General features: G+C 43.7%; 2 protein-coding genes across 17 annotated transcripts in view; one reads left to right on the top strand and one right to left on the bottom strand.

The window, feature by feature from the left end:
- Positions 1-21,687, bottom strand: part of KCNG3 (potassium voltage-gated channel modifier subfamily G member 3) — a 62,570-nt gene extending 40,883 nt beyond the window's left edge. For 14 of the 16 annotated variants that reach the window (XR_006200863.1, XM_042933151.1, XM_042933152.1 and 11 more), the window contains exon 1: positions 20,946-21,642. Coding sequence is in view for 15 of the 16 variants with exons in the window: in XM_042933151.1 (XP_042789085.1) it covers positions 20,946-21,610 (665 nt within the window). In the remaining variant the exon portion in view is untranslated. Of the gene's footprint in view, positions 1-20,945 lie in introns of all 16 variants that reach the window. The other 2 variants (XM_042933146.1, XM_042933143.1) reach the window with 2 other exon arrangements.
- Positions 21,688-22,644: 957 nt separating this feature from the next.
- MTA3 (metastasis associated 1 family member 3) overlaps positions 22,645-25,667 on the top strand; it is a 222,919-nt gene continuing 219,896 nt past the window's right edge. The window contains exon 1 of the mRNA XM_042933135.1: positions 22,645-23,213. The gene's annotated coding sequence lies outside the window, so the exon portion shown is untranslated. The remainder of the gene's footprint in view (positions 23,214-25,667) is intronic.

Genomic DNA, 25,667 nt, shown 5'->3' with positions numbered 1-25,667 from the left:
CACTCCCACTAGAACAGCCAAAATTAGAGACTGACAAGACCCAGCGTTAGTGAGGACACAAAGCAACTGGAACTCTCATACACTGTTGGTGGGAGTATAAAATAGTACAACCACTTTAGAAAACAGTTTGTCGGTATCTTAAAAGTTAAATATACATCTACTCCATGATCCAACAGTTCACTCCTAGGTATTTGTCCAAGAGGAAAAAAAAAATATGTCCATAAAAACTCTTGTACAAGAGTGTCCATAACAGATTTATTTATTACTGAAAAGAAGAAGTGGGGCGCCTGGGTGGCTCAGTCGGTTAAGCATCCGACTTCTGCTCAGGTCATGATCTTGCAGTTTGTGAGTTCGGGCCCGCATCAGGCTCCCTGCCATCAGCACAGAGCCCACTTCAGATCCTCTCTCCCCCATTTTCTCTGCCCTTCCCCAGAGCTTGCTCGCGCGCACTCTCTCTCTCTCTCCCTCTCAAAAATAAACATTGAAAAAAAAAAAAAGAGGAAGCAGGAGTGCCTGGCTGGCTCAGTGGGTGGAGTGTGGGACCCGGGGCCTTGGGCTTATGAGTTTGAGCCCACGTTGGGTATAGAGATTACTTAAAAATTAAATCTTAAAAAAAATAAAATAATAAAAACAAGAAATAATGCAAATGCCTATTAAGTGAGGAACTGATAAACAAAATGTGGTATATTCATACAATGGAATATTACAAAAAAGAATGATCTTTCCTCAAAAAATTACCCAGAATTACCATATGACCAGCAATTCCATTCCTAGGTATCTACCCCAAAGAAATGAAAACATGGGTTGACACAAAAACTTGCAATATACGAATGCTCATAGCAGCATTATTCATAAAAGAGTGGAAACAACCCACATGCTCATCAACTGATGAATGGATAAACAAAATGGGGCATAACCATACAACAGACACTTACTCAGCCATAAAGAGGAATGAGGTACTGATTCATGCTACATACACATTGATGAACCTTGAAAACATTATGCTAAGTGAAAGAAGCCAGACACAAAAGACTCCATTATTGTATAACTGCATTTATATATGTCCAGAACAGGCAAATCCATAGAGACAAAAGTAGATTAATGGCTATCAGGGGATAGGAGGAGAGGGGAATGAAGAGTGACTGCTATCAGATCGGAGGTTTCTTTCTGGGGTGATGAAATGTTCTGCAACAGTGGTGATGGTTACACAATACAGTGACTATAATAAAAACCATCAAATTATACACTTAAAGAAAATGGTGAGTTTTATGTGAATTACATCTGCAATTTTTTTTTAAGTAACAAACTACTGATATAAATAACACATGGATGAATGTTTAAAAACATTATAACGATGGGCCGCCTTACTAGGTCAGTCAGAAGAGCTTGTGACTCTTGAGTTCAGGGGTCGTGAGTTCGAGCCCCACACTGGGTAGAAAGCTTATTTAAATAAATAAACTTTAAAAAACACAAAAAACATTATGCTGATGAAAAGAAGCCAGACACAAAAGAGTACAACCTATATAACTCTAGTCATATTAAATTCTAAGTACAGGGATCCCTGGCTGGCTCAGTCCATGGAGCATGGCGACTCTTGATCTCATGGTCATAGGTTCGAGCCCCACATTGGATGTAGAGATTATAAATAAATGAACTTCAAAAAATATTTCTAAGTACTGAGCCTGGGTGGCTCAGTCAGTTGAATGTCCAACTTCAGCTCAGGTCATGACCTCACAGCTGCGAGTTCAAGCCCCACGTTGGGCTCTGTGCTGACAGCTCAGAGCCTGGAGCCTGCTTCGGATTCTGTGTCTCCCTCTCTCTCTGTCCTCCCCTGCTCACACTCTTGTCTCTCTCTCTCTCTCTCTCTCAAAATAAATAAACATTAAATTTAAAAAAATATTGTTTTCATTTCTAAGTACAAACAGTGATGAAAATCAGTAGCTGCCTAAGGCAATAAGACAACTTTTTAGGGTGAAAAAATGTTTGTATTCTGATTGGGATGGTAAGCACACGGATACACACATTTGTCAAATATCAAACTATATACTTAAAAAGGGATGCACTTCATTTTGTGTAAATTATAGCCCAATAAAATTGCTTTAAAAAGAATAAAATGTGAGATATTATTTCATACCAATTAGATTAGCGAAAGTTTTAAAGTCTGACATCTGATAACATGTGGATACAGCAAGGACTGAGCAAAAAAGACTCTCATTCCCAACCAGTAGGAGAATAAATCAGTGCAACTACTCTGGAGAGCTATTAGCAACATCTAGGGGAGATGTGCATATCTTACAATATAGCAACTCCAGTCCTAGATAGATACATTACAGCAATTCTCCTATATGTGCACAGACATAAATAATACTATTCATTGCAGCACTACAGTAAAAGCAAAATTTCCACTGCAGGAAGAACAAATAAATCAATGCTTACCACATTACAGTTAAAATGAAAGGGCTACAGCTATAGATATCAATATACACAAATCTCAAAAACATATAAAGTTGAGCTAAAAAGGCAAGCTGCAGGGGCACCTGGGTGGCTCAGTCAGTTACACGTCCAACTTCAGCTCAGCACATGATCTTGGGGTTCGTGAGTTCGATCCCTGCATTGGGCTCTGTACTGATAGCTCAGAGCCTGAAGCCTGCTTGGGATTCTGTGGTAGTTGTGGCCCAGGAAAATACATTTCGATTGGCATAAGGAATTCTACATTTTTTTAATGCTTAAGTTTTGTTGTATTTCCCATAGTCTCTTATCTTAAAAAAAAAAAAAAAAATTCCTCAGACCATTACAGCAAATGCTCTTTGAAGCAACAACATTTAAATAAATTACACAGATTGAGAAAAAAAGAAAAAGCACAATGTGCTTCAAAGCCCATTGTATATTGTACTGTTGTTAGCTAGTAAGACAAGTTTTATCTTTCTAGAGACTGAAAAATTACTTTCATTTACTTAAACGACATACATAAAAATAACTATCAATTAAATTCAACACGGTCCTTAATGAGGTTCCTGAGACAAGTCAAAGGTCTCCACGCATGGTCTACCTGCCCCAAAGCAGAGCTGCCGTGGCACAGAAAGCAAGAGTTTGGGCGAAGCACGCGAGCTCTGGAACCTGACCCAGGTGATCCCCAGTGCCTTCACATTCCTGTGACCTACAGTCGGTTATTCGACTGCCCTATGGCCTAACCTACGACCTATGACCCGACATACCAACAACCTCAGAGTGCGTCGTCGGTGTGGCTGGGCAGATAGTGGGGAGCTCTGGAATATTTATTTCACCTACTCCCACCCTGCACACGCGCAAAGGTGCTCGCGAGACGATGCGCCAACTAGCCCAGACTGCGAAGTTTCCCTTAACGTGACACAAAGAAAGGAAAGGTTTCTATTTCTCTACAGAACGTGTCACATCATATCACACAACCATACCCTTGGGGATTATAAATTAATGCACATCATTAGTAAATGAATCCAAGGGTGGCCAATGTTCGATGAAGAGGCATTTTATAAAATCCAAAAGCTTAATGCTGTCTTCCAATGATGTACTTCAGTATTGTTATGTAAGGGTCTAAATGCTTCTTTGGCATCCTGTCCCCTTCTCATAAAGGTAAACACTCCGGGAACTTAACGTGTCATTCCGGGAACTGCTGCCCAACCTGACGCCCCGTCTGTGACCACCCTCATCTCCTGACACCTCATGGCGCTCTCCTGACTTACTGACCGGAGCAATGTGATCCTCCAAAACCATCCCGGCAGCTCTCACCTCCCTCCTCACTCCCTTGAGCAGAGTGGTCCCCAAACCTTTTGCTCGTGTGACTCTTAAAACAGTTTAGAAAAACTATGGATCTCCCTAGGACGATTTTATTTTGACCCAACAGTTTTTATCAAGTTAGTATAGTTGCAAAGCATGTAAATTCTGGCAGGTTGCAAATATTGACATTTTAAAAATAAAATGTTACTTCATTTTTAAAAATTATCTAGGGGGGCGCCTGGGTGGCTCAGTCGGTTGAGCGCCCGACTTCAGCTCAGGTCATGATCTCATTAACGTGAGTTCGAGCCCCGCGTCAAGCTCTGTGCTGACAGCTCGGAGCCTGGAGCCTGCTTCGGATTCTGTGTCTCCCTCTCTCTCTGCCCCTCCCCCACTCATGCTCTGTCTCTCTCTCTCTCTCTCTCTCTCTCTCTCTCTGTCTCTCTGTCAAAAATAAGTAAAACATTAAAAAAAAAAATCTTTGAAAATTATCTAGGGGCACCTGGGTGGCTCAGTCGGTTAAGCGTCCAACTCTTAATTTCGGCTTAGGGCATGATCTCGCAGTTTGTGGGTTCAAGCCCTGCGTCCTCCGCAATGTCAACAAGGAGCCTGCTTGGGATTTTCTCTCTCTCTCTCTCTCTCTCTCTCTCTCTCTGCTGCTCCCATATACTCTCTGTGTCGCTCAAAATAAATAAATATACTTAAAAAAAATTATCTAATGAGTCCAAATACTGTAGTGTTTTGATACAAGCCATCAACTTTCAATTAAAAAATACACTAACAAACCCTCCTTTAACAGGAATTTTACAGTTACTTTTTCTCATAAAACTTCTATTTCCGGGGCGCCTGGGTGGCTCAGTCAGTTAAATGTCCAACTTTGGCTCAGGTCATGATCTCACGGCTTATGAGTTCAAGCCTAACATTGGGCTCTGTGCTGACACCTTGGAACCTGAAGCCTGCTTCAGATTCTGTGTTTCCCTCTCTCTTTTTCCCTCCCCCACTCATGCTCTGTCTCTGTCCCTCAAAAATAAACATTAAAAAAAAAAACTTGTATTTCCATTCCACTTCTCTCACATAATTTTATTCTGATGTGATATATTTCTAATGCTTGAAAAAATTTAAACATACTATCATACACCTAAATGCTTATATCTTAATTTTCACTGAATCTATAATTTCCTGTAATCTGTGTTAAATTTGTTATCATTACAAAATTCAACATGTAATTAATTAAGCATAAAGTAAAATTTTATTTGAACTGCATCTTTTAATGAAATTGATAGGTTTCTTTCCTTTTCAATTAGTTTATGTCCTTTTAGCATTTCGATTTTTTTTTAATGTTTATTCATTTTCTGAGAGAGACAGAGCATAAGTGGGGGAGGGGCAGGGAGAGAGGGAGATAGAATCTGAAGCAGGCTCCAGGCTCTGAGCTGTCAGCACAGAGGTGGACACGGGACTTGAACTCACAAGGTCACAAGATCATGACCTGAGCCGAAGTCAGATGCTTAACCGACTGAGCCACCCAGGCGCCCCAGCAGTTGGATATTTTAATTCAAATTAATACAGGAGTATTTCCTCCAATTGGTAGAATGACATAAATCAGCATCATTTCTAATCCTATTTTTGTTTTTACACATAAAATGGCTGAGAATCCTTATTTACTTAAACAAGTAGAGGAAAATGGAAGAAGTTGTATTATAGGAATGTTATTCTTTTACCTCCTTCCAAGTATATGCAAAAAAATCACATTTTGATCCATTATCATCTATCATCAATAATTCTTTTCACAGGGGACCTGGCTGGCTCCGTCAGAAGAGCATGCGACTCTAGATCTTAAGGTTGTGAGTTCAAGCCCCACACTGGGTACAGAGATTACTTAAAAATGAAATCTTTAGGGCCACCTGGGTGGCTCAGTCAGTTAGGTGTCCAACTCTTGATTTCAGCTCAGATCATGATCTCATGGTTTGTGAGTTTGAGTCCTGAGGTGGGCTCTGGGCTGACAGTGTGGAGCCTACTTCAGATTCTCTCTCTTTCTGCCTTTCCCCTCCCAAAATAAACATGACAAAAATGAAATCTTTTTAAACAATTCTTTATACATCTATGTAGTATTTCTATCGAGAAGTTTTGACTTGAATATAATTAAGAAAGCATCAGACAAGTTCAAATTCAGGGACATCTATAAAACAACTGGCCTAGAGTCTCCAAAATCATCACTGTTAAATAATATCCAGGGGCATCTGGGTAGCTCAGTTGGTTGAACATCCATCCGACTCTTGATTTCGGATCAGCTCATGACCCCAGGGTGGTGGGATGGAGCCCTGCTCTGTCTGTCTCTTATTCTGATTGTGATCATTGTTTTGTTAGATGGGAAAATGTCCTTGTTTTTAGAAGGTATGTGCAGAAGTATTTAGGGATGAAGTGTCAAGATGTTTGCAACCAACTCTCAAATTTTCCAGCCAAGTATAATAATTACAGATACAGAGAGGCTGTTCTTTGTATTATTCTTGCAACTTTCCTATAGGCTTGATATTTATAAAATTAAAAATTGGAAAAAATTGTTTTTAATAATCTACTGTAAAGTCAATTATGTTCTTCAAATTTGCTGAAAGCAAAATTGACCATCACCTAATTTGCAAAAGGATTCACTGCACCTCATTAGAATCACTCACTTTCACACTTCCTGGGAGGTACTGCATTAAAAGAAACATTTAGAGGGGAGGGAGGGCACCTTTTGGGATGAGCACTGGGTGTTGTATGGAAACCAATCTGACAATAAATTTCATATATTGAAAAAAAAAAAAAAGAAACATTTAGACCAAGATGCATTCAGCGGCTGCCAGATACACCAGTTACTACTCTGCTTTAAAGCACCAGTTCTAAATCTGATCAATATTACAGAGGGTTGAGATATTCAAATATTTCAATACATCTTTGTCAATACAACATTTTATTTTAAAGTTCATTTGTTTTTTTATTATAAAAGTTTATTTGTTCTGAGTCCAACATGGGGCTCAAATTCCCAACCCCTAGATCAAAAGTTGCACGCTCTTCCAAAAGCCAGACAGGCACCCTGTCAATACATCATTTCAAATGAAATATTTATATCTTACTATGTGATTTAAGTATGTTTTCATCAAAACCTTGCAACTGCACACTTATTCAGCTTTTGGAACATGCTTGCCATGTAATTGAATCTGCAAAGTCAATCCTCACTATGAAACCAATCATTCAAATCAGATGTAGTTTCTTAAGGAACAGACAGATTTCTTTTTTTCAGTTCAAATGATGTGTAAATGCATTTCCCTATGACAACCTTCTCCACTTTTGAATTCTAAGACAAAAAGAGAGAAAAAGGAAGGGAGAGAGGGAAGGAGGGAAGGAGACAGAAGGAGGGAGAGATAGAGAATTGAAATATATATATAACAGCTGAATTTTTCATATCTGTTCCTGCATTCGGTATATCATACTATGTTGTTTTATTTATTTAGAGAGAAAGCACATGCACCAGCAAGGGAAAGCCAGAGGGAGATGGAGAGAGAATCTTAAGCAGGCTCAGCACACAGCCTGATGCAGGGCTTGATTCCATGACCGACTGTGAGATCATGACCTGAGCCAAAATCAAGAGTCAGATGCCCAACCGATTGAGCCACCCGGGCACCCCAAAAAGTGGTAGTTTCTTAAAGGTTAGCTACCATGTGGAAGCAAATCTTGTCACTGAACTTTTGATGTTCAGTTACCATAAAACCCATTAGTTCCCGGTCACTCGGGGTGGATCTTTTGCATGGTATTGTAACATCAGGTGTTGGGTCATTTAGGATGTATTGGTTCCTGGGGCGCCTGGGTGGCGCAGTCGGTTAAGCGTCCGACTTCAGCCAGGTCACGATCTCGCGGTCCGTGAGTTCGAGCCCCGCGTCAGGCTCTGGGCTGATGGCTCGGAGCCTGGAGCCTGTTTCCGATTCTGTGTCTCCCTCTCTCTCTGCCCCTCCCCCGTTCATGCTCTGTCTCTCTCTGTCCCAAAAATAAAAAAAATAAAAAAAAAAAAAAAAAACGTTGAAAAAAAAAAGGATGTATTGGTTCCTGAGTTATGCACATCTTCCAAATGTTAACACATTTCGTGCTATAATATTTTAAAAATCACACTTATTAATATCACTACCAATCTCATCAGACAAGTTAAGTATTGGGAAGCTGGCAAGTGCACAGTGGCTGGTTCAAGTTTTCCAAGTGTCTAATTTTTACTTGGGAGCTCTCATTTTTTTATAATTTTTTTTTTAACGTTTATTTTTGAGACAGAGAGAGACAGAGCATGAACGGGGGAGGGTCAGAGAGAGAGGGAGACACAGAATCTGAAACAGGCTCCAGGCTCTGAGCGGTCAGCACAGAGCCCGACGCGGGGCTCGAACTCACAGACTGCGAGACCATGACCTGAGCCGAAGTCGGACGCTTAACCGACTGAGCCACCCAGGCGCCCCAGGGAGCTCTCACTTTATCACTGGCAACAAACGCTGGCCATCGTTGTCCTTGAAGTGACAGACTCACCTTGTTCATTTATGAGAAAATGTCTGCTAAGGTATTCAAGTCTGAATACCACAGTTTGTCAGTCATTCTTGCAAATAACAATGTTTCGTGAAAACAGGTGCTGGTGCAGCTTGCAACTCATCCAACTGTACAAGTTCTTTCCCTCGAGACAGCCACAGGATTTCAGTATGTAGCAGAAGTGCCCGCTGCAACTTCCCGTTTCATCACGTAGAAGATGTTAAAATACATACTTAAGGGTCAGGTGTAATTAAAAGCAGTAATTTCGACTACATTGCCAAGGGCATTCCTTGTGACACTTTTTTCTAACCACGAGTACACAGTGGTGGAGAACACAACAGCTACTAAACACCATCTGGTGCCGCCGTCCCTTCCCCGGAGCTCTTGTGCCCGGCATTCCAGGAATGCCAGGAAGACTTAAATGACACTACACCAGAAGTGACACCTCAGGTAGCACTAGTTCTGCTCCTGTGCCTGTGTTCCCTTCTACAGCAGGACCACCTCACCTTCTCGCCATCAGTGACTCTGGTTCCTCCCCTCCCTACACAGGAAGCTACTGGATGGCAAGGGCTGTCTTGGTTATGTCTCAAGGCCAACTGAGTTACACCATATATTAATAAATAGGACTCCCTTCCTTTTTTGTTTTGTTTTTTTGTTTTTATTTTAGAGGAGAGAGAGAGAGAGCTGGGGAGAGGGACAAAGGGGTAGAGAGAGAAAGAGAGAGAGAGCGAGAATATCTTAAGCAGGCTCCACACTCAGAGCAGACCTGGACTTAGGGCTCGATCCCATGACCCTGGGATCATGGCCTGACCTGAAATCGAAAGTCAGACGCTCAACCGACTGAGCCAGCCAGGCGTCCCAGGACACCTTCCTTTTTTGATATGTACTTCCCATTTTATTTCCCATAAAAATGCAGTCCCTGATTTACTAGGACCCTACCTGGTGAATCCCAGTTTTGATCATCCATCCTTTCCCCAACTACCTCTCACATTCACCAGTTCAGAGTAAATTGGTAAGTCTAAATCTGTGATCTGAAATTAATACAGACAGTCCCTAACTTATAAATACTGGATTTCCCACCCCAACCGAAAATGCTAATAAAAGTCCCTACTGTACCAGAACTCTTAGGATCGAATAATGAGCTCTGGTTAGGGGAAGTATCTTGGGAAAACAGAACGATCTGTGAGTCAGGGTGGGCCTCAGTGAGATCCAAGGGCAGCATCTGGCATCAAGCTGGTTAGAAGACAGCAGTTAGTAACCCATCGTCAACCCTCTACCGCTATCCTTACTTTACAAATGAGAACACCGAGGCTTCGAGAAGGAATGTGCCCGAGGACACACAGCCGGACAGGCTGAAACCTACGACAAGACCATTCTAGACCCAGGGTTGACAAGCTTTTTCTGTAAAGAGCCAGAGAGTCAACGTTTCAGGCTTTGCAAGCCAGCTAGCCTCTGTTGCAAATGTTCAAGTGTTCAACTCCACCCAAGTAGCAGGAAGCTGCCACAGACAACATGTAAACAAATGAGCATGGCTGTGCACCAGTAAAACTGTATTTATGGACACTGAAATCTGAATGTCAGATAATTTGCATGAGTCACAAAACAGTCTTCTTTTGATTTTTTTTCCTCACCATTTTAAAAGTGTAAAAACCATTTAGCTCAGGGGCTGTACAGAAGCAGGCAGCGGGCCCGAGTTGTCTGCAGGCCACAGTCTGCCCACCCTTGCTCCAGACCACCAGTCCTGCAACAGAGTGTGGGGGGAACAGCAGAGCCCTGGTCATGCAATGATGTCAGAGGCAAACCTGACCAATTACGACAATAGTTTTACCCAGAAAACGAAAAAGGAAACCCTGCCACGGCAACTCAGATCAACACGGCAGCTAGCAGCCTGGACCCAGGGCTCTAGGCAGCCCTTTGAGTATTAGGTGAAATGGGGGTCCTAACTGGCCTCACTGGCTCCACCCTTGCCCCCTAGAGTCTGCCCTCCATACCGGGGCCAGAGTCATCTCTTAAAATTTTAAATTAAACCAGGGGCACCTGGCTGGCTCAGTCCATAGACCATCCAACTTTTGACCTCTGGGTCATGAGTTTGAGCCCCCTATTGGGTGCAGAGATTACTTTAAAATTTTTTTCAATTCAATCAAGTTATGTCTTCTGCTCAAAACCCACATTCCAATACAAATCCAAAGTCCTTACCATTTTATTTTCTGTTTTAAAAATGAAGACTATCAAAAGTAAATCCCTTTAGCTGGTGCACCCATACAGCTCTACAAGAACTCCATTCCCCCCCCCCCCCCACTGTCACTGTCACCATCACCCCCAATTCCCAACCCCTACCCCTATGCTGTACAAAAACAGGCAACGGGCCTAAGTTGTCTGCAGGCCGCAGCCTGCCCACCCTTGTTCCAGACCACCAGTCCTGCAACAGAATGTGTGGGGGACAGCAGAGACCCTGGTCACCCCTACCTCTCTGCTTCCTTGCTGTTCCTCCAACAGACCAAGGGCACACCCCCCTCAAAGTCTGTGCTTACATGCTCTCTGCCTGGAACTCTCTTGGCCAGATACCTTCATGGCTGCTCCCTGCATCCCTCCCGGTCCTTGTTCAGACATCAACCGCCTGATTAGAGAGGCGTTTCCTGACTATGGTCCACACTCTATAAATCCCTTAATTCTGCTTTGTTTCTTCATAGTATCTATCACTATCATTATATATTTATTTATTAGAACAGATGGTTCTTGAGGGCAAGGACTCTGGTTGTTGTTTTTTTTTTTTATTTGTTCACTGCTATATCTCCAGCCCCCAGAACAGTCCCAGATATATAGGAGTTGTTCAATAAATGTTTGTCGAACTTCATGAATAAATGAATGGAAAGCCATAAAACCCATTTGCAAGTAAGTCCTTAAAATATAACCTACTCATAGGTTGAAGGCAACTTATAAAAACACACACTCTCGTATCAAAAATGAAAATGTGGGGCACCTGGCTGGCTCAGTTGCTGGAGCATGCAGATCTTGATCTCAGGATTGTGAGCTCAAGCCCCATGGTGGGTGCAGAGATTATACTTAATAAAATCTTTAGGGGCGCCTGGGGGGCTCAGTTGATTAAGCATCCAACTCTTGATTTTGGCTCAGGTCATGATCTCACAATTTATGGGATCAAGTCCCGTGTTTGGCTCTACTCTAAGCATGGCACCTGCTTAAGATTCTCTCTCTCTCTCTCTCTCTCTCTCTCTCTCTCCCTCCCCTTCTCTATCCCTCTCTTGCTCATGCACACTCTTGGTCTCTCTCTCTCTCTCTCAAAATAAATAAACATTTTAAACATAAATAAAGAAGACAAAATAAAAATCTTTTAAAAAATGAAAACAGTTGTACCTGCATGTTTCTTTCACACGTACATAAAATACACACTGAAGGACTGCCCATGTGCAAGGTATTGAACTACATGTTGTGAAGGAAGAATTTCTGTTCTCAAAGAACTCGTAGACGAAAAGGGAGGTAAGACATTCACAAGCAACTCAAGAAAAGAGAGACAGCGGGAAGAGGCCCAATACAAGGAAAGGTAACGAGCTAAGGAGTTCAGTTTCCTGCTGAGGGCTCAGTCTTCATTCTCTCGTTGACCCTTCTATGTAAAATCCCCACTTAACTGAGGAGGGTACAGGCCCAGAGCAGGGTAATGAATTAACTCCAGGGAGGCCTCCCGACTCGGGAGTCCTGAATTCTTAACACCATCGCCTTTTCCTTTTGACATTTTTTTGGCCTGAGAAAGTCAGATGATTGCCTCAATTACACACTTCCCTTCGCCAGTAGAGGAAAAGCTGAGGAGTCCTTGCTACCAGCAGGCAGAGAAAATCACTTAAATACATATAACTCTTCCAAACACTCCCAACAGAACCCACCCGTTCATGAATGAATGAATGAATTCAAACACAAATGTTTTGCCTATTGCTTCATCTGATTCATTTGCTCAGTCAAAATGCCTGGGTCCCTTTCTTAGCCATTCATGGGTTCCAGCTTTCTAACACATTTTAATACTCCTTCAAACACATCACCAAAACATAATGCTTCAAGTAGAATGGATGATGATCGATACTTGTACAACTCGGTGAATACAGTAAAATTCACTGAATTGTGTGCTTTACTTAATTTTTTTTTAAGTAGGCTCCACGCCCAGTGTGGGGTTTGAACTCATGAGTCTTCTCAGGATCAAGAGTCTTCTGCTCAACAGAGTGAACCAGCTGGGCACTCCTGAATTGTATATTTTTAAATTTTTTTTTAATTCATTTTTGAGAGAGAGGCAAACAGAGAGAGAGAGAGAGAGAGAGAGATGGAAAGCGAGAGAGACAGAGCATGAGTGGGGGAGGGGCAGAGGGAGAAGGAGACTCGGGCTTCAGGGTCTGAGCTGTCAGCATAAAGCCTGGTGCAGGGCTTGAACCCATGAACCTTGAGATCCTGACCTGAGCCGAAGTCAGCCGCTTAACCGACTGAGCCACCCAGGCGCCCCATGAATTGTGCACTTTAAAGGTGAGTTCTACAGTATGCGAGTTATATCTCAATAAAGCGGTTACATATTTGGGGCTCTTGCGTGGCTCAGTCGGTTAAGCATCCAACTTCGGCTCAGGTCATGATCTCACAGTCCATGAGCTCGAGCCCTGCATCAGGCTCTGTGCTGACAGCTCAGAACCTGGAGCCTGCTTTGGATTCTGTGTCTCCCTCTCTCTCTGGCCCTCCCCTGCTCATGCTCTCTCTCTGTCTCAAAAAAAATAAATAAATAAAAACATTTTTAAAAAACTAAAAAAAAAAAAAGCTGTTACATATTTTTTAAGACATTCTTTTTTTTTTTAAGTTTATTTATTTAGAGAGAGAGAAAGAAAGAACAAGCTGGGGAGGGGCAAAGAAAGAGGGGGACAGAGGATCCAAAGAGGGCTCTGTGCTGAGAGGAGCAGACAGCCCAATGTGGGGCTTGAACTTAGGAACTGAGATCATGACCTGAGCCAAAGTCAGATGTTTAACCAATTGAGTCACTCAGGCTCCCCTTTAAAGCTGTTTTATTTTTTTAAGGTGATTATTTCCAAATGTTTTCTATTAAAATTTTATTAATATTAGCATTCTATTCATTATTAATTGCATTCATGTTATAACAGTCACTATCACTAATAAAGAGTAGTGCTAAATTGCACTCAGTTTAAGGGAAATTTGGTAATAGCTGACAAAATTTAAAAAAAAAAAAATTTTTTTTAATATTTATTTACTTTTGAGAGAGAGAGAGAGGGACAGAGCGTGAGCAGGGGAGGAACAGAGACAGAGGGAGACAGAATCTGAAGCAGGCTCCAGGCTCTGAGCTGTCAGCATAGAGCCCAACATGGGGCTTGACCTTGCGTACCATGAGATCATGACCTGAAGTCGGACACTTAACTGACTGAGCCACCCCAGGCACCCCGACAAAAAAACTTTTTTTAAATACAATCCTCGGGACGCCTGGGTGGCTCAGTCAGTTGAGCGTCCGACTTTGGCTCAGGTCATGATCTCACAATCTGTGGGTTCGAGCCCCGTGTCAGGCTCTGTGCTGACATCTTGAAGCCTGGAGCCTGCTTCGGATTCTGTGTCTTCCCCTCTCTCTGCCCCTCCCCTGCTCATGCTCTGTCTGTCTCTGTCTCAAAAATAAATAAAAATATTAACAACAAAAAAAATTTAAACACAATCCTCTTGATCCAGCAATTTCCACTTCAGAATTTATCTAACATATATACTCACGCCAATTTGCAAAAAAGATATATGAAAAAGACTGTTCTTTACCACCATTTGCATTTTTGAAAAACTGGAGTCAAAACCAAACATTCCACAGTAGTATGGAGCAGGGACATGGGAACCAAATGCCGGGTCACCATTTACCCACTCTGTGAGCTTACGTGCTGCTTCACCTCTCTAAATCTCACTCATAAAATGAAGATAGTAACGGTGCCACCTCACAAGATTGTTACAGGAGACTTAGATGACAAACTACATGTAAAAACTTAACAAGCAGCTAGCATATACGAACTATGAAATAAATTTAACTATGACAGCCATCACTATTACTGACAGGACAGAGGCTTGTTCACTGAACTGTGGTCCGGCCATACAATGGAACATTCTACAGGTTTTCAAAAGAACGAGGAAGATTTCTATCCAACTGATAAGGAAAGAGTTCCAAGATGTGCAGACAAAAAAGCAAATTGTTAAACAACATTATAGAATGATCCCAGTTATAAATTTTTAAAAATATCTATAATATGTACATATAATTTATACACACGTGTGTGTGTGTGTACGCGCGCGTGTACCTACATTTATATGGGCATTTCAGGAAAGAATACCGAGAAACTGGGCAATGGGATTGAGGAGAGAGGGGCATGTTTACGCTTCACTTCACAACACTGAGAACCATACTTTACTCCAGTGAGCAAACTTTTCACTTAAAAAAAATAAAATAAAAAGAACAACATTGAAAATTAATTTGCGGGGCACGTGGGTGGCTCAGTCGGTTAAGCGGCCGACTTCGGCTCAGGTCATGATCTTGCAGTCGGTGAGTTTGAGCCCCGCGTCAGGCTCTGTGCTGACAGCTCAGAGCCTGGAGCCTGTTTCCGATTCTGTGTCTCCCTCTCTCTCTCTGACCCTCCCCCGTTCATGCTCTGTCTCTCTGTGTCTCAAAAATAAATAAACGTTAAAAAAAAAAAAGAAAAAAAAAAAAAGAAAATTAATTTGCTTACTGAGGGAGAAAAAAAGCACCTTGATTAAAAAAAGAGTATTGACAAAAGAAAGTTTCCACTGCATTCTAAAACTGGCAGCAGATAGAAAAACCCTGTACATATATTAAAAGAAACAGTCCACTGTGCAAGAACAAAATTTAACTGAGATTCAGGGTTATGTTCAATCCTATCAGAGATCTATTAATTACCGGCTTCTGAAAGTATCCACCTTATCTGCAAAGTAAAAGCACTGAGACTTTCACCTTCAGTTTCAAATATTGCTTTTTATTTTTAAAGTACTTAAAAACCTACTGAATTTATACAATATTGACCTAATAGGCAATAGAAATAATACAATTGATTTTTAAATTTCCACCACTTGGTGTTTCATTTTGATTATGTATTTCATTTTTAAAACTTGGGTTAAAAATAACACTGCAAAAAAAACTTGAACATCTTTACATCTCCTCAGATTCTCACTACCACACCACAAAGCAATACAAATTAAAGATCAAAATTCCAACATGAAGCAACTTTTAGAAATAATTTCTGAAGGACAGATTAAAATTACAGCAAGACTTTGCACCATAAAGAGATTTAAAATTCAAAAGACAACACAACAGCTGAGATTGGCTGAGGGGACATAAGTTCAGAGGCAAAGGGGACCAAAAAGTAAAGGTGAGAAGTACTTTATATGTGACCTTTTCCTCAAAGTTCTGACTAGCATAGAGTATCTTTTTATGACACAGGCAGCCATGCTGAGTGATTTTATTTATCTATTTATTTTTTGTGAGTGACAGAGCACAAGCAGGGGAAGAGAGAAAGAGAGAGAGAGAGAGAGAGAGAGAGAGAGAGAGGCACTGAATTCAAGGCAGCCTCCAGGCTCTGAGCTGTCAGCACAGAGCCCAACGCAGCGCTCGAACCCAGGAACTGCGAGATCATAACCTGAGCTGAAGTCGGACCCTTAAGCCACCCAGGCGCCCCATGAGTGGTTTTAAAAGAGTGGGTCAGGTGCCTGGCTGGCTCAGTCATTTGAGTGTCTGACTCTTGATCTCTGCTCAGGTCACGACCTGGGGGTTCGTGAGTTAGAGCCCCATGTTAGGCTCTGAGCTGACAGTGTGAGCCTGCTTGAGATTCTGTCTCTGCCCCTCCTCCGCTCATACACATGCACACTCTCTCTCTCAAAATAAAATAAACTTTAAAAATAAAAAATAGGGGCGCCTGGGTGGCTCAGTCGGTTAAGCGGCCGGCTTCGCCCAGGTCATGATCTGGCGGTCCGTGAGTTCGAGCCCCGCGTCGGGCTCTGTGCTGACAGCTCAGAGCCTGGAGCCTGTTTCAGATTCTGTGTCTCCCTCTCTCTGACCCTCCCCCGTTCATGCTTTGTCTCTCTCTGTCTCAAAAATAAATAAACGCTAAAAAAAATAATAATAATAAAAATAAAAATAAAAATAAAAATAAAAAATAAAAAAACAGAAAGAAAAAGCGTATTTTCCCACACACTGCAGGCAGGAGTATAAAACGATATCATCTTTTTGAAGAGCACTTTGGAATTACCTATGCAAATTACAAATCCACATGCCCTTTGACCCTATGTCTTAACTTTCAGGAGTTTATCCTATGGATAAAAGCAAAATAATGTACATGCACAAGGATATTCATTGCAGCATTCTCTATAGATGAGACAACATAAATGTCCAAAAATTATGAGACATTCATACAGTGGAATATTATACAGCTGCATAAAATAACTGGGTAGCTCCTTATAGACTTATACAGAACAATCTCCAAGACATGTTGGTTAGTTTGAAAAGGAAGTTTCAGAAAAGTATTATTGTACTGTTTTTGTTGTGTTGTTTGTAAATATCTATGATATGTTTGTAAGTACATAAAATGTCTCTAAAATGACACACAAAATCAAGTAACTTTGGTTACATCTAGGGAAAAGAAGTAAATGCCCAGGAGATGGAGAAAGGCTTGCTTTTATAGCGTCTGGACTTTAAACCATTATTTATATGATTATTAATCACCTAGAACAAATCAATTTAAAAGGAACATATTCATGGGGTACCTAGGTGGCTCAGTCAGTTAAGCGTGGACTCTTGATTTCAGCTTAGGTCATGATCTCATGATTCATGAGTTTAAGCCCCATGTCGGGCTCTGTGCTGACAGTGCAGAGCCTGCTTGGGATTCTCTCTCTCTCTCTCTCTCTCTCTCTCTCTCAAGACAAATAAATAAACCTTAAAAAAAAAAGATCATATTCATACAGAAAAAAACTTTCAAATTATTGATTTGGAAGACCTCTCAAGATTTCTTCCAAACTTGAGATTGTATGCTATTCTAATATTTCAAAGATTAATAAAAAGAAATCCTATGCTTATCTTTATTCCTTTTGCAAAATCACTACCTAATAAACAATCATTCCTTAATTTAACAGACTTTTTTTCTCATTCTTAGCACAAGATCCTGTCCTCCTCAACTAAGAGTTCCACCAGCTGAAGCCCACAGCCTTACCCCACACAGCTCTTCAATCTATGCAACAGAAGATATCATCCTGGAAGGCTGTATTTTGAATTATAATATAAACAGTAGACATTTATTGTGCCGAAATAATTTTTTTTCTAAAAGATGCCGTCATAATAAATAGTATAGAATTTAGCTGCCTTCTAGGCCTTTTCCTCTCATCTAGTTTAGAAACGAGGACATGTTTATATGAAAAAATAACTACCATGCTAGGAAGGACATTATAGATGGCAAATAAGTAGAACAAATAAGAAATCCCTCAAGAAATTCAAAAGAAAACATCACATCTACTCAGGTAGGCAGGAAAGGCTTCAAAAAAGAAACAGAATCTAAGTTGGGCTTGATGGATGATTCAATTTCGACAGGCAAGGGACTGCACAGTAAGGAACATTCGGGTGGGTTCAGGAACGAGTGAGCAGGCCAGTATGGACAAATGGAGCCGGCAAGTGACAGGGAGTACTCCTAGCTCCTGGAAGTCCAAGTACTCAGTCCCTGATGCCTGTATCCTTCCAATGCCCTGGATTAATTTTGAGTCTTTCTAATATTTTCCAGAGAGATCATTTCTTCTCCATTCTTACCACCTCAGAGCAATCCTTCCCTCTGCAAAGATCTCCAAACTCATCCTCCTGCTTCCAATCTTCCCCATCCCCAGTTCGCAGTGCACAACTCATGACACTCATGATTTTATATACATAACCTACTTACCCCAACCCTGCCAACAGCTAACTACTGCCTACGAAATAAAATCATTATCCTTCTCATTTGAGGCTTTCGAACATCTGCTGTGCCTCCACCTCTCACTCAATCATTGGACTCACACTCCCTAAACATAATATGCAAATTTCCTGCCTATGCCCCTGCCGTTCTCTTTACCTGGAAAATTCTCCTTATTATGTTCTCAGGTGGAGCACACCTGGTTGTAAAGGTTGTGAATACAGTTTTTATAAATGACAACCACTCCCCCACCACTGTTGGGCAGTGCACAACCTCTGCAACCTTCCAAAGATGACTTGTTTCCATCCCCTTCCACCTTGAAGGCCAGACTGTATCCCAGAACAACTCAATTGTTAATCAATTGTGCCTCTCATTCCGACATCAGCAATTTGACACCTTTTCTTTAGAAAACAACCAGGAAAAAAGTTACAATATTTGGAGTACGAACAGTGCCTTAAACAGCACATACTCAAAAAAGATGCTTGCAAATGATGACAGGATAAGTCAAGAAAGGCAGATTGTGGGTAACCCATAAAGAGCTTTGAAGGACAAGAAAAATGTTTTGGCTTTATTCGGTAGGTGCCAAATATGGTCAGATGATCAGAATGATGTTTTAAAAAGTCTAATTTCGGCAAACACAAGCAAGCAGGGTTTGAGAGACTATTGTCAAAGCACCAGCGTAGAGGCCCTGTCAGTTGGAGGAGGCCTATGGGAGGCTCCCTCTGTGACTTCCAGCCTCCTCAGCTCCTTCAGCTTACCTGTTTGGGATTACAGAGGTTGATTTTCATACCTACACTTGGAGTGTGAAGCTTAAAACTGGGCCATTAAGCCAAGAAAAAACATGCTTTTGCCTGAAATATCTGGGTATCTAGGAAACAGTTCTGACTTGAATAATTATACACATACGTAAAATACATATACACAAATCAAGAATTCCTCTTCTTCCTTCACTTCTTTTGCAGACTCAGGAAGTCTAACTCAATTCTCCTGTTTCCTTTGCTAATGTAGCTTGAACTTTCACTAACCTTAGAATTCCACAATTACTAGTGAATCATTTCAAGGCTCATTGTCCTATGGTTTCCTAAAAGAATCAAGGACATTTATGTATTTAGGTATATAAATTAATTTCATTGTACTGATGAGTACCAAATAAGTAATTCTTATCTGTAAATCAAAAACTCAGAACCTAATACATTACACACAATTAGTCTAATGAATTTCCTTTTAACGCATGTATCTTGGATTTCATGCCAAGATATCACTATATCGGTAATGGACTCTGTGGTACTAGGCAATTTTATTTACCTCTTACATTAAAAAACAATCTTCACTCTCCAAAGGAAGACTATTATGTGGAACTAATGCACTGTAACATCAAGGCATATAATACCACCGGAAACATACACATCTCTATCAGGAAAAGATTATCAGGCACAACCTAATTTTAAAAATGAATGGAAGGAGAAAAATAAATAAATAAGGAAATAAATATGAATGGACGAGGCATCTTAAAACAGTGTCAAAGGTAAAACAGAATATACAATCTTGTGTTTGTGCCCCCAAGAGACTGTTTCCCTTCAAAGCCAACTTTACTGTTTATTCCCTACCAAATATGCAAAATGAACTCACTAGCTCTAAAAACAGAAGTGTGTTATCTCTATTGAAAGGTAAACATGATCTAAGGAAAGATTAAAATATTTTCCTTTTATCCCAATAAAGTGGAAAAAAAAAAAAAAAGATTAGTCCAATAATGTTTCTGGATTTGGGGCGGTTTAAATGTTTCTTCTTTTCCAAGGTAGTGATTTTTTCCCTCCCCACACTGAAGACCCTTCTGAAAGCCACAGTGTGTATCTTTGGTACCAAGCAGTGAACAGGTGCTTTGCTAACTACATACTTGGTAGGAAAAGAAGAGAGAATAGGGCAGACATCCATTATTTAGAGTCTTCTGTTGTTAATCTCTTTGATAATACAATTCCATTAAAGTGCATATTATGTAGAGTGTTTAGAATGTGTGGCCAGTGCATAGTAAACCACATTTCACCATAACAATACTTCAATCTTTTCAACCACCAAAAATTGGCAAATAATTCAAACTGCTCTTAACCCAAGGTTAAATTGTAATGCTAACAATAAAAGTTTAAAGAAATCTAATTAGTTGCTATTTGCTCAAAAGTAAACTAAAAGATGGGAGGCTTGTTTATCTCTACCTGCCCTTCCCCATGCCTGGCGACTCGCCCTCAAGAAGGGAGTGTAGGGGCGCCTAGGTGGCTCAGTCGATTAAGCATCCAACCTCAGCTCGGGTCACGATTTCCCCGTTTGTGAGTTCGAGCCCCACGTCGGGCTCTGTGCTGACAGCCTAGAGGCTGCTTCAGATTCTGTGTCTCCCTTTCTCTGCCTCTCCCCCTCTCTCACTCTGTCTTTCAAGGGTAAATACATGTTAAAAGATTAAAAAAAAAAAAAAAGAGGGGAGTCTAGTGTAAGGACCAGAGCCGCCTGGTTCCAGGTAAATAGGGAGTGGGGAGTGAAGACAAACCCATCCCCTGCCTGGCCACGCCTGGGGCCCCGCCTGGGGCCTCGCTGGGCCGGGAACCTAGCCTGGCTCGGCAGCCCGGAGGCAAATAGGACGGAGACGGGACCGACGGACGGGACGGACAGACGCGACAGGACGGACGGGACGGGCAGAGAAGCAGTGCGTCCTACCCGGAGGGCTCCCTCCCAGGGCCGGCGGAGTACCTGCTCCGGTCATCCAGGCTGCGGTTATCGGCCGCCGCGGCGCGCCAGTCGGGCAGTGTGCTGGCGCACAGCACCACCATGGACACGATCACGAACACTACCGACACGCTGGCCAGGATCTGCGCGGCCAGAGACGACGTGGGCTCCTCGAAGGTCCGCCTCATGCGCTCGAGCCAGCGCCTGGAGGGGGCCGCCTCGGCACCGCCCGGTCGCACCTCGTCGCGGCCCAGGGCGCCGGGCTCGTCGGCCGAGTAGAAGGTGTAGGTGTCGGACATGCGGTCGTCGAGGCGGCGCTGGCAGCAGTACTCTAGGTGCGCGCCTTCCAGGCCCCAGTAGATCATCTCGTTGTAAAATGAGAGCTCGCACATCCGCGGCGCGAAGCGCAGCTTTCCGTGGCCGCGCACGTAGAGCAGGATGAAGCCGAAGGCCTCCGAGTGCCGGTCGAAGAAGTACTCGTTGCGCTCGCGGTCGTAGTCGTCGCACACCTCCAGCACGTCGCGCTCAGAGCGGCAGCCGTGCAGCCGGCTCACGCGGCGCAGCGGGAAGTCCTTCAGCAGCTCCCGGGACAGCGAGTACCGGGCGCCGCCCACGTTCAGCACCACCGAGGCCGCCCCGCTGCGCCCGAAGGTCATGGCTGGCCGCCCCGAGGCCCCGAGGCCCGAGGCCGCCGCCGCCCCCCCCCCCCGGTCGCCGCGCGGGGCCTGCCTGCCGTTGGCCGACGGGGGAGCGCGCCGTCGGGGCCCGCGGGCTGGCCGGCCGGCTCCCGCTGCGGGCTCCGCTCCTGCCCTTCGCCGACCCGGAGACCCCTCGGCTCTAGCCTCCTCCGCGGCCAGGCGTTGCTGCTAGCGACGCTCCCTCGGCTCGGCGGTACCTGCAGGTGGCCGGGGAGTCCCCTCAGGCGTCAGCGCTGCGCCCCGTTGGCTGGGAATGAGACTGTCAGCGCCTGGGGGGGAGGGGGGGGTGCCCCCCTGCGAGGCCAGGGTGTCCTTTCAAAGCGGCGGCGCTGTGCCCCCCGTGAGGGGCGCGGGCGGCGGGCGGAGGCACCGGTGCGGGATGGCTTACGGTCCCCGGCGCTCCCTCTGGCCGCGGTTCCGGCAACCGCCCCGCCGCCGTCCAGAGGCGAGAGGCAAAGTGAGCGGGTTCGGAGGCGGCGGAGAGCCGGCTCCGCGAGGCGGGGGCGGGGCCTCCTCGCGGTTCCCCCTCCTCGCCTCCCGGCTCAGCTCGGCTCACCTCCCTCCACGCGCCGCCCTCCTCTGCCCACCCGCGCCCGCACCTCCCGGGCCCGCTCGGCTGGGATTCCCCGGCGCCCCGCCCTGGACCTCGGGCTCCCCGCCTCGTGACGCCGTCCTCCCCCTCCGCTCCCGCCCGCTGCGGCCAGGAGTGGTCCGCGGGGCGGGGAAGGGAGCAACGGGGAGCCCCGGGGGTGGGGGCGGCTAAGCCCCGCGGCCGGGGTGCCTGCTCCCGCGTGCCACCCGGGGCCATCAGGATGACTTGGGCGGCCCCCTTTTAACCGCTCCCCCCCCCCCCCCCCCCGCCAAATGGAGGCGGCAGGAGGGTAAGGAGGGGTGAGGACTGGGGTGCAGGATTTGAGGAGCGGGGGCAGACAGCGTTTGGAGAGCTTCTTCCAGAAACTATCCGGAACCCAGCGCAGTTTCTGAGAGCGCCCCAAGGGATTTCTCAAAGAAGGCACCCCAGCAATTGCTTTTCTTGACGACTTGCTTTTCCTCTGGCGGCACGGAGACCCACATACCGCTCTAAAGGCGACCACACACCCCAGCACCCAGGCTCGTTGTCGCCCTCCCGCCTGTCCTCCCGCGGAAGGGAGGGGCCCACCCCCAGCGTTGTGGGGCGCGGATCCTAAAAGGGCGCCTACGTGTACCGCTCCTGGACACCCTCTCCCCCCCCCCCCCAGAACGCTTTCTGTAGAGTGGGGTGAAAGTCTGAGGAGGATCGCTCTGCCACTGGCAAGAACACAATTTTCCCGTAGCCTTCATCTGCGCTCTCCTTTTCATAATGTCTTGATTTCCCCTGTGCACCCCCGAGCCGGCTGCAGCACTGGCTCTTGGAGCTTGAAGTGCCCTTTAAGGCTCCTCAGAGCGAACTGCCCTGCCTTCTGGTCGAAGCGCAGGGAGTGGGTTCCACTTGGCAGGGATTATTTTAAACTGCTACCTGCAATTCACGCGACATCCGACACCGGTAGCCCAGCCCGCGCGGTGCCCGCCAGAGGCGAAACAGGTGAGTTGTAAGGCAAACTGTTCAATGCAAAACAAATACTGGAATTGAAAATAAGGGTGGGGTAGGGGTGGGGTGGGGTGGGATGCGGTCTTCTGACCGCCGAGTAACCCAGCTGGTTACTGGGAAGGGTTTTACTTTGCCCTTCACTTTTCATAATTTGTAGGATTGTCCCGTGCCCACTAGAGGTCACCATAAAGAGTCATTTTGCCCTGATTCTAGTGTGGATTCAGCTAAAAAGCAAGACACCTACAAATTCAAGTGCCTATATCCCTCCTCACAAAGTAAAATCCCTCTGGGTGGTTTCTTAAAGAATGGAAATCTCTATATGTTGTTTATCCCTTGACTTGGATAATTTATCTTAAAAGCACTTAATGTGATTAAAAGCTCAAAAACAAGAGTTGTTTGTTTGCAAAGTAGGTACTAAACCAGGAAAACATCCTGAAGGAAATGAGTTTCAAGATAGATGGTTTCAAGAGGTGGTGGTCATGTGCTGGCAGAGAAAAAGAGCAGAAAAGCATTCCAAATAGAGTCTCAGATGTAAAGGATTAAAGTCTGTAAAGAAAGCTAATGCATTTGCTTGGCTCAAAGGAAGGGGATCTCAACTGCAGAATTTAGATTTCAAACTCTAAGTAATGGGATGCCTGAATGTTTTAATAACAAAAATGGCTTGATGAAAGCTTCATTCAGGAAGGTTCTTTTGCCCTTCAATTTATTCTAAGGAGAAGACCATTTCTGCCACCCAGGAATGGGAACCCCAACCCAAATCTTTGTAGATGAGGAAAAGCCAGTTCTTTCTTTTCTTTTCCCTTTTTTTTTTTTTCTTTTTTGAGGCAGTGTCAGTTCTGAAAAACACTGAGACCAAGGACTCAGCAAGGCTTGGAAATAGTTTGTTATAGGATATGAGAATGGAGGAAAGTTTGCGGATGTGAGCAGAGAGAAGAACCTGGCTTCATTCCAGCAAGAGCCAATTCCTCAGGGAGTTGTTGAAAATACCTTCTAGAAGCATCACAGCAACAGAACAACTATTTTGTTGATTATTTTCTCCAACGTTACTGTATCTATTTCCTGTGTTCTCTATCTAAAATCCCTTTAAAGTCTGTTGACTGAACCAGTTGGAGAAATATCACATTTTAAATTAAATTTGAGCTTAGAAAACAAATTAATTTGATGATAATATAATTTGTGCCTCCTAGGTATATTTTCATAAAATTTCTTAGAGAGGTAGGTTTAAATAATTTCATTTGTTTCAAGAGTAATATGTTTATTTGATTTTAATATCATCAACCACTGCTGCCGCAGCAATACCCAAATCATGTTCTTTTTCTCCCCCCTCAAATCACGTTCTTAAACAAAACAGTAAGATACAGAAATGATGGGCTTGTCTCAATATAATCCAGTTTAGAAAATATTCTTAAAAACTATGTTCTTAGAATTACTAAAAATTCTATTCCTTTGTACTTTCAAAAGACTACTTTGAGAATCATTTCATCTAAATTCTTTTCGGGATTCTGGATGATATTTAGGGCTTTCATAATATAAATCTTTAGAATGCATTAAAATTTAAAGGCACCAGGCAGAATTTTAGAGTTTGAAAGAACCAAGAGATTGTCTCGTCTCAATTTATCAACCCATTATTTAGGGAGGAGTAACAAGATGTCAGAGATGTGGCTATAACTTGCCTAAGGTTCCCCATAGCAGCATTATGGTACAGCCCAGGCTGGAACCGAGTTTTCTAGCTCCAAACTCTGGTCACTCGATCTCCAGGGCCTGTCTTCCTGCCACAACCTTCCATCTGATCTCTCCATGCTCCAGTTCTTTCCTTCCTCTGTGAATCCTGTATTATGCCACCAGACAGCTCTTTCTGTTCATTTTGATCAAGCCATTCCCCAGTTCAGAACCTTAAAGGACTATAGATCTGTGGAATTACAAGTTGTCTAATAACGAGTCTGAACTGGTTATTAAGGCCCTCCCTAGATCGAAATTCTGGCTGCACAATTTATTTGCTAAGTGATCTGGAACAAATTCTTTGAGCCTCGGTTTTGTCATCCATAGAATGGAGAGAATGGTAGCTTTATCATAGGGTGACGTGAGGATTAAGAGATCATATGAGGGTATCCTACAGCTCAGGGCATGATACTAGAAAATTCACTTTGTGTATGCTTCCACTAGCCCAGTCAAGCCATGCTCACTCTTATTCCTGTGTTCTAAATAAAGACAAATGGATTCATCTAAAAATGTGACCAAGCAGGGGCGCCTGGGTGGCTCAGTCGGATAAGCGTCCGACTTCAGCTCAGGTCATGATCTCGCGGTTTATGAGTTTGAGCCCCGCGTTGGGCTCTGTGCTGACGGCTCAGAGCCTGGAGCCTGCTTCAGATTCTGTGTCTCCCTCTCTCTTCTAACCCCTCCCCTGCTCACATTCTGTGTCTCTCTGTCTCTCAATAATAAATAAACATG

The sequence above is a fragment of the Panthera leo genome, chromosome A3, assembly GCF_018350215.1.
Source record: "Panthera leo isolate Ple1 chromosome A3, P.leo_Ple1_pat1.1, whole genome shotgun sequence".
Lineage (NCBI taxonomy): Eukaryota > Metazoa > Chordata > Mammalia > Carnivora > Felidae > Panthera > Panthera leo.
The sequence above is the reverse complement of the archived record's forward strand: the minus strand, read 5'-3'. Positions and strand labels throughout refer to the sequence as shown.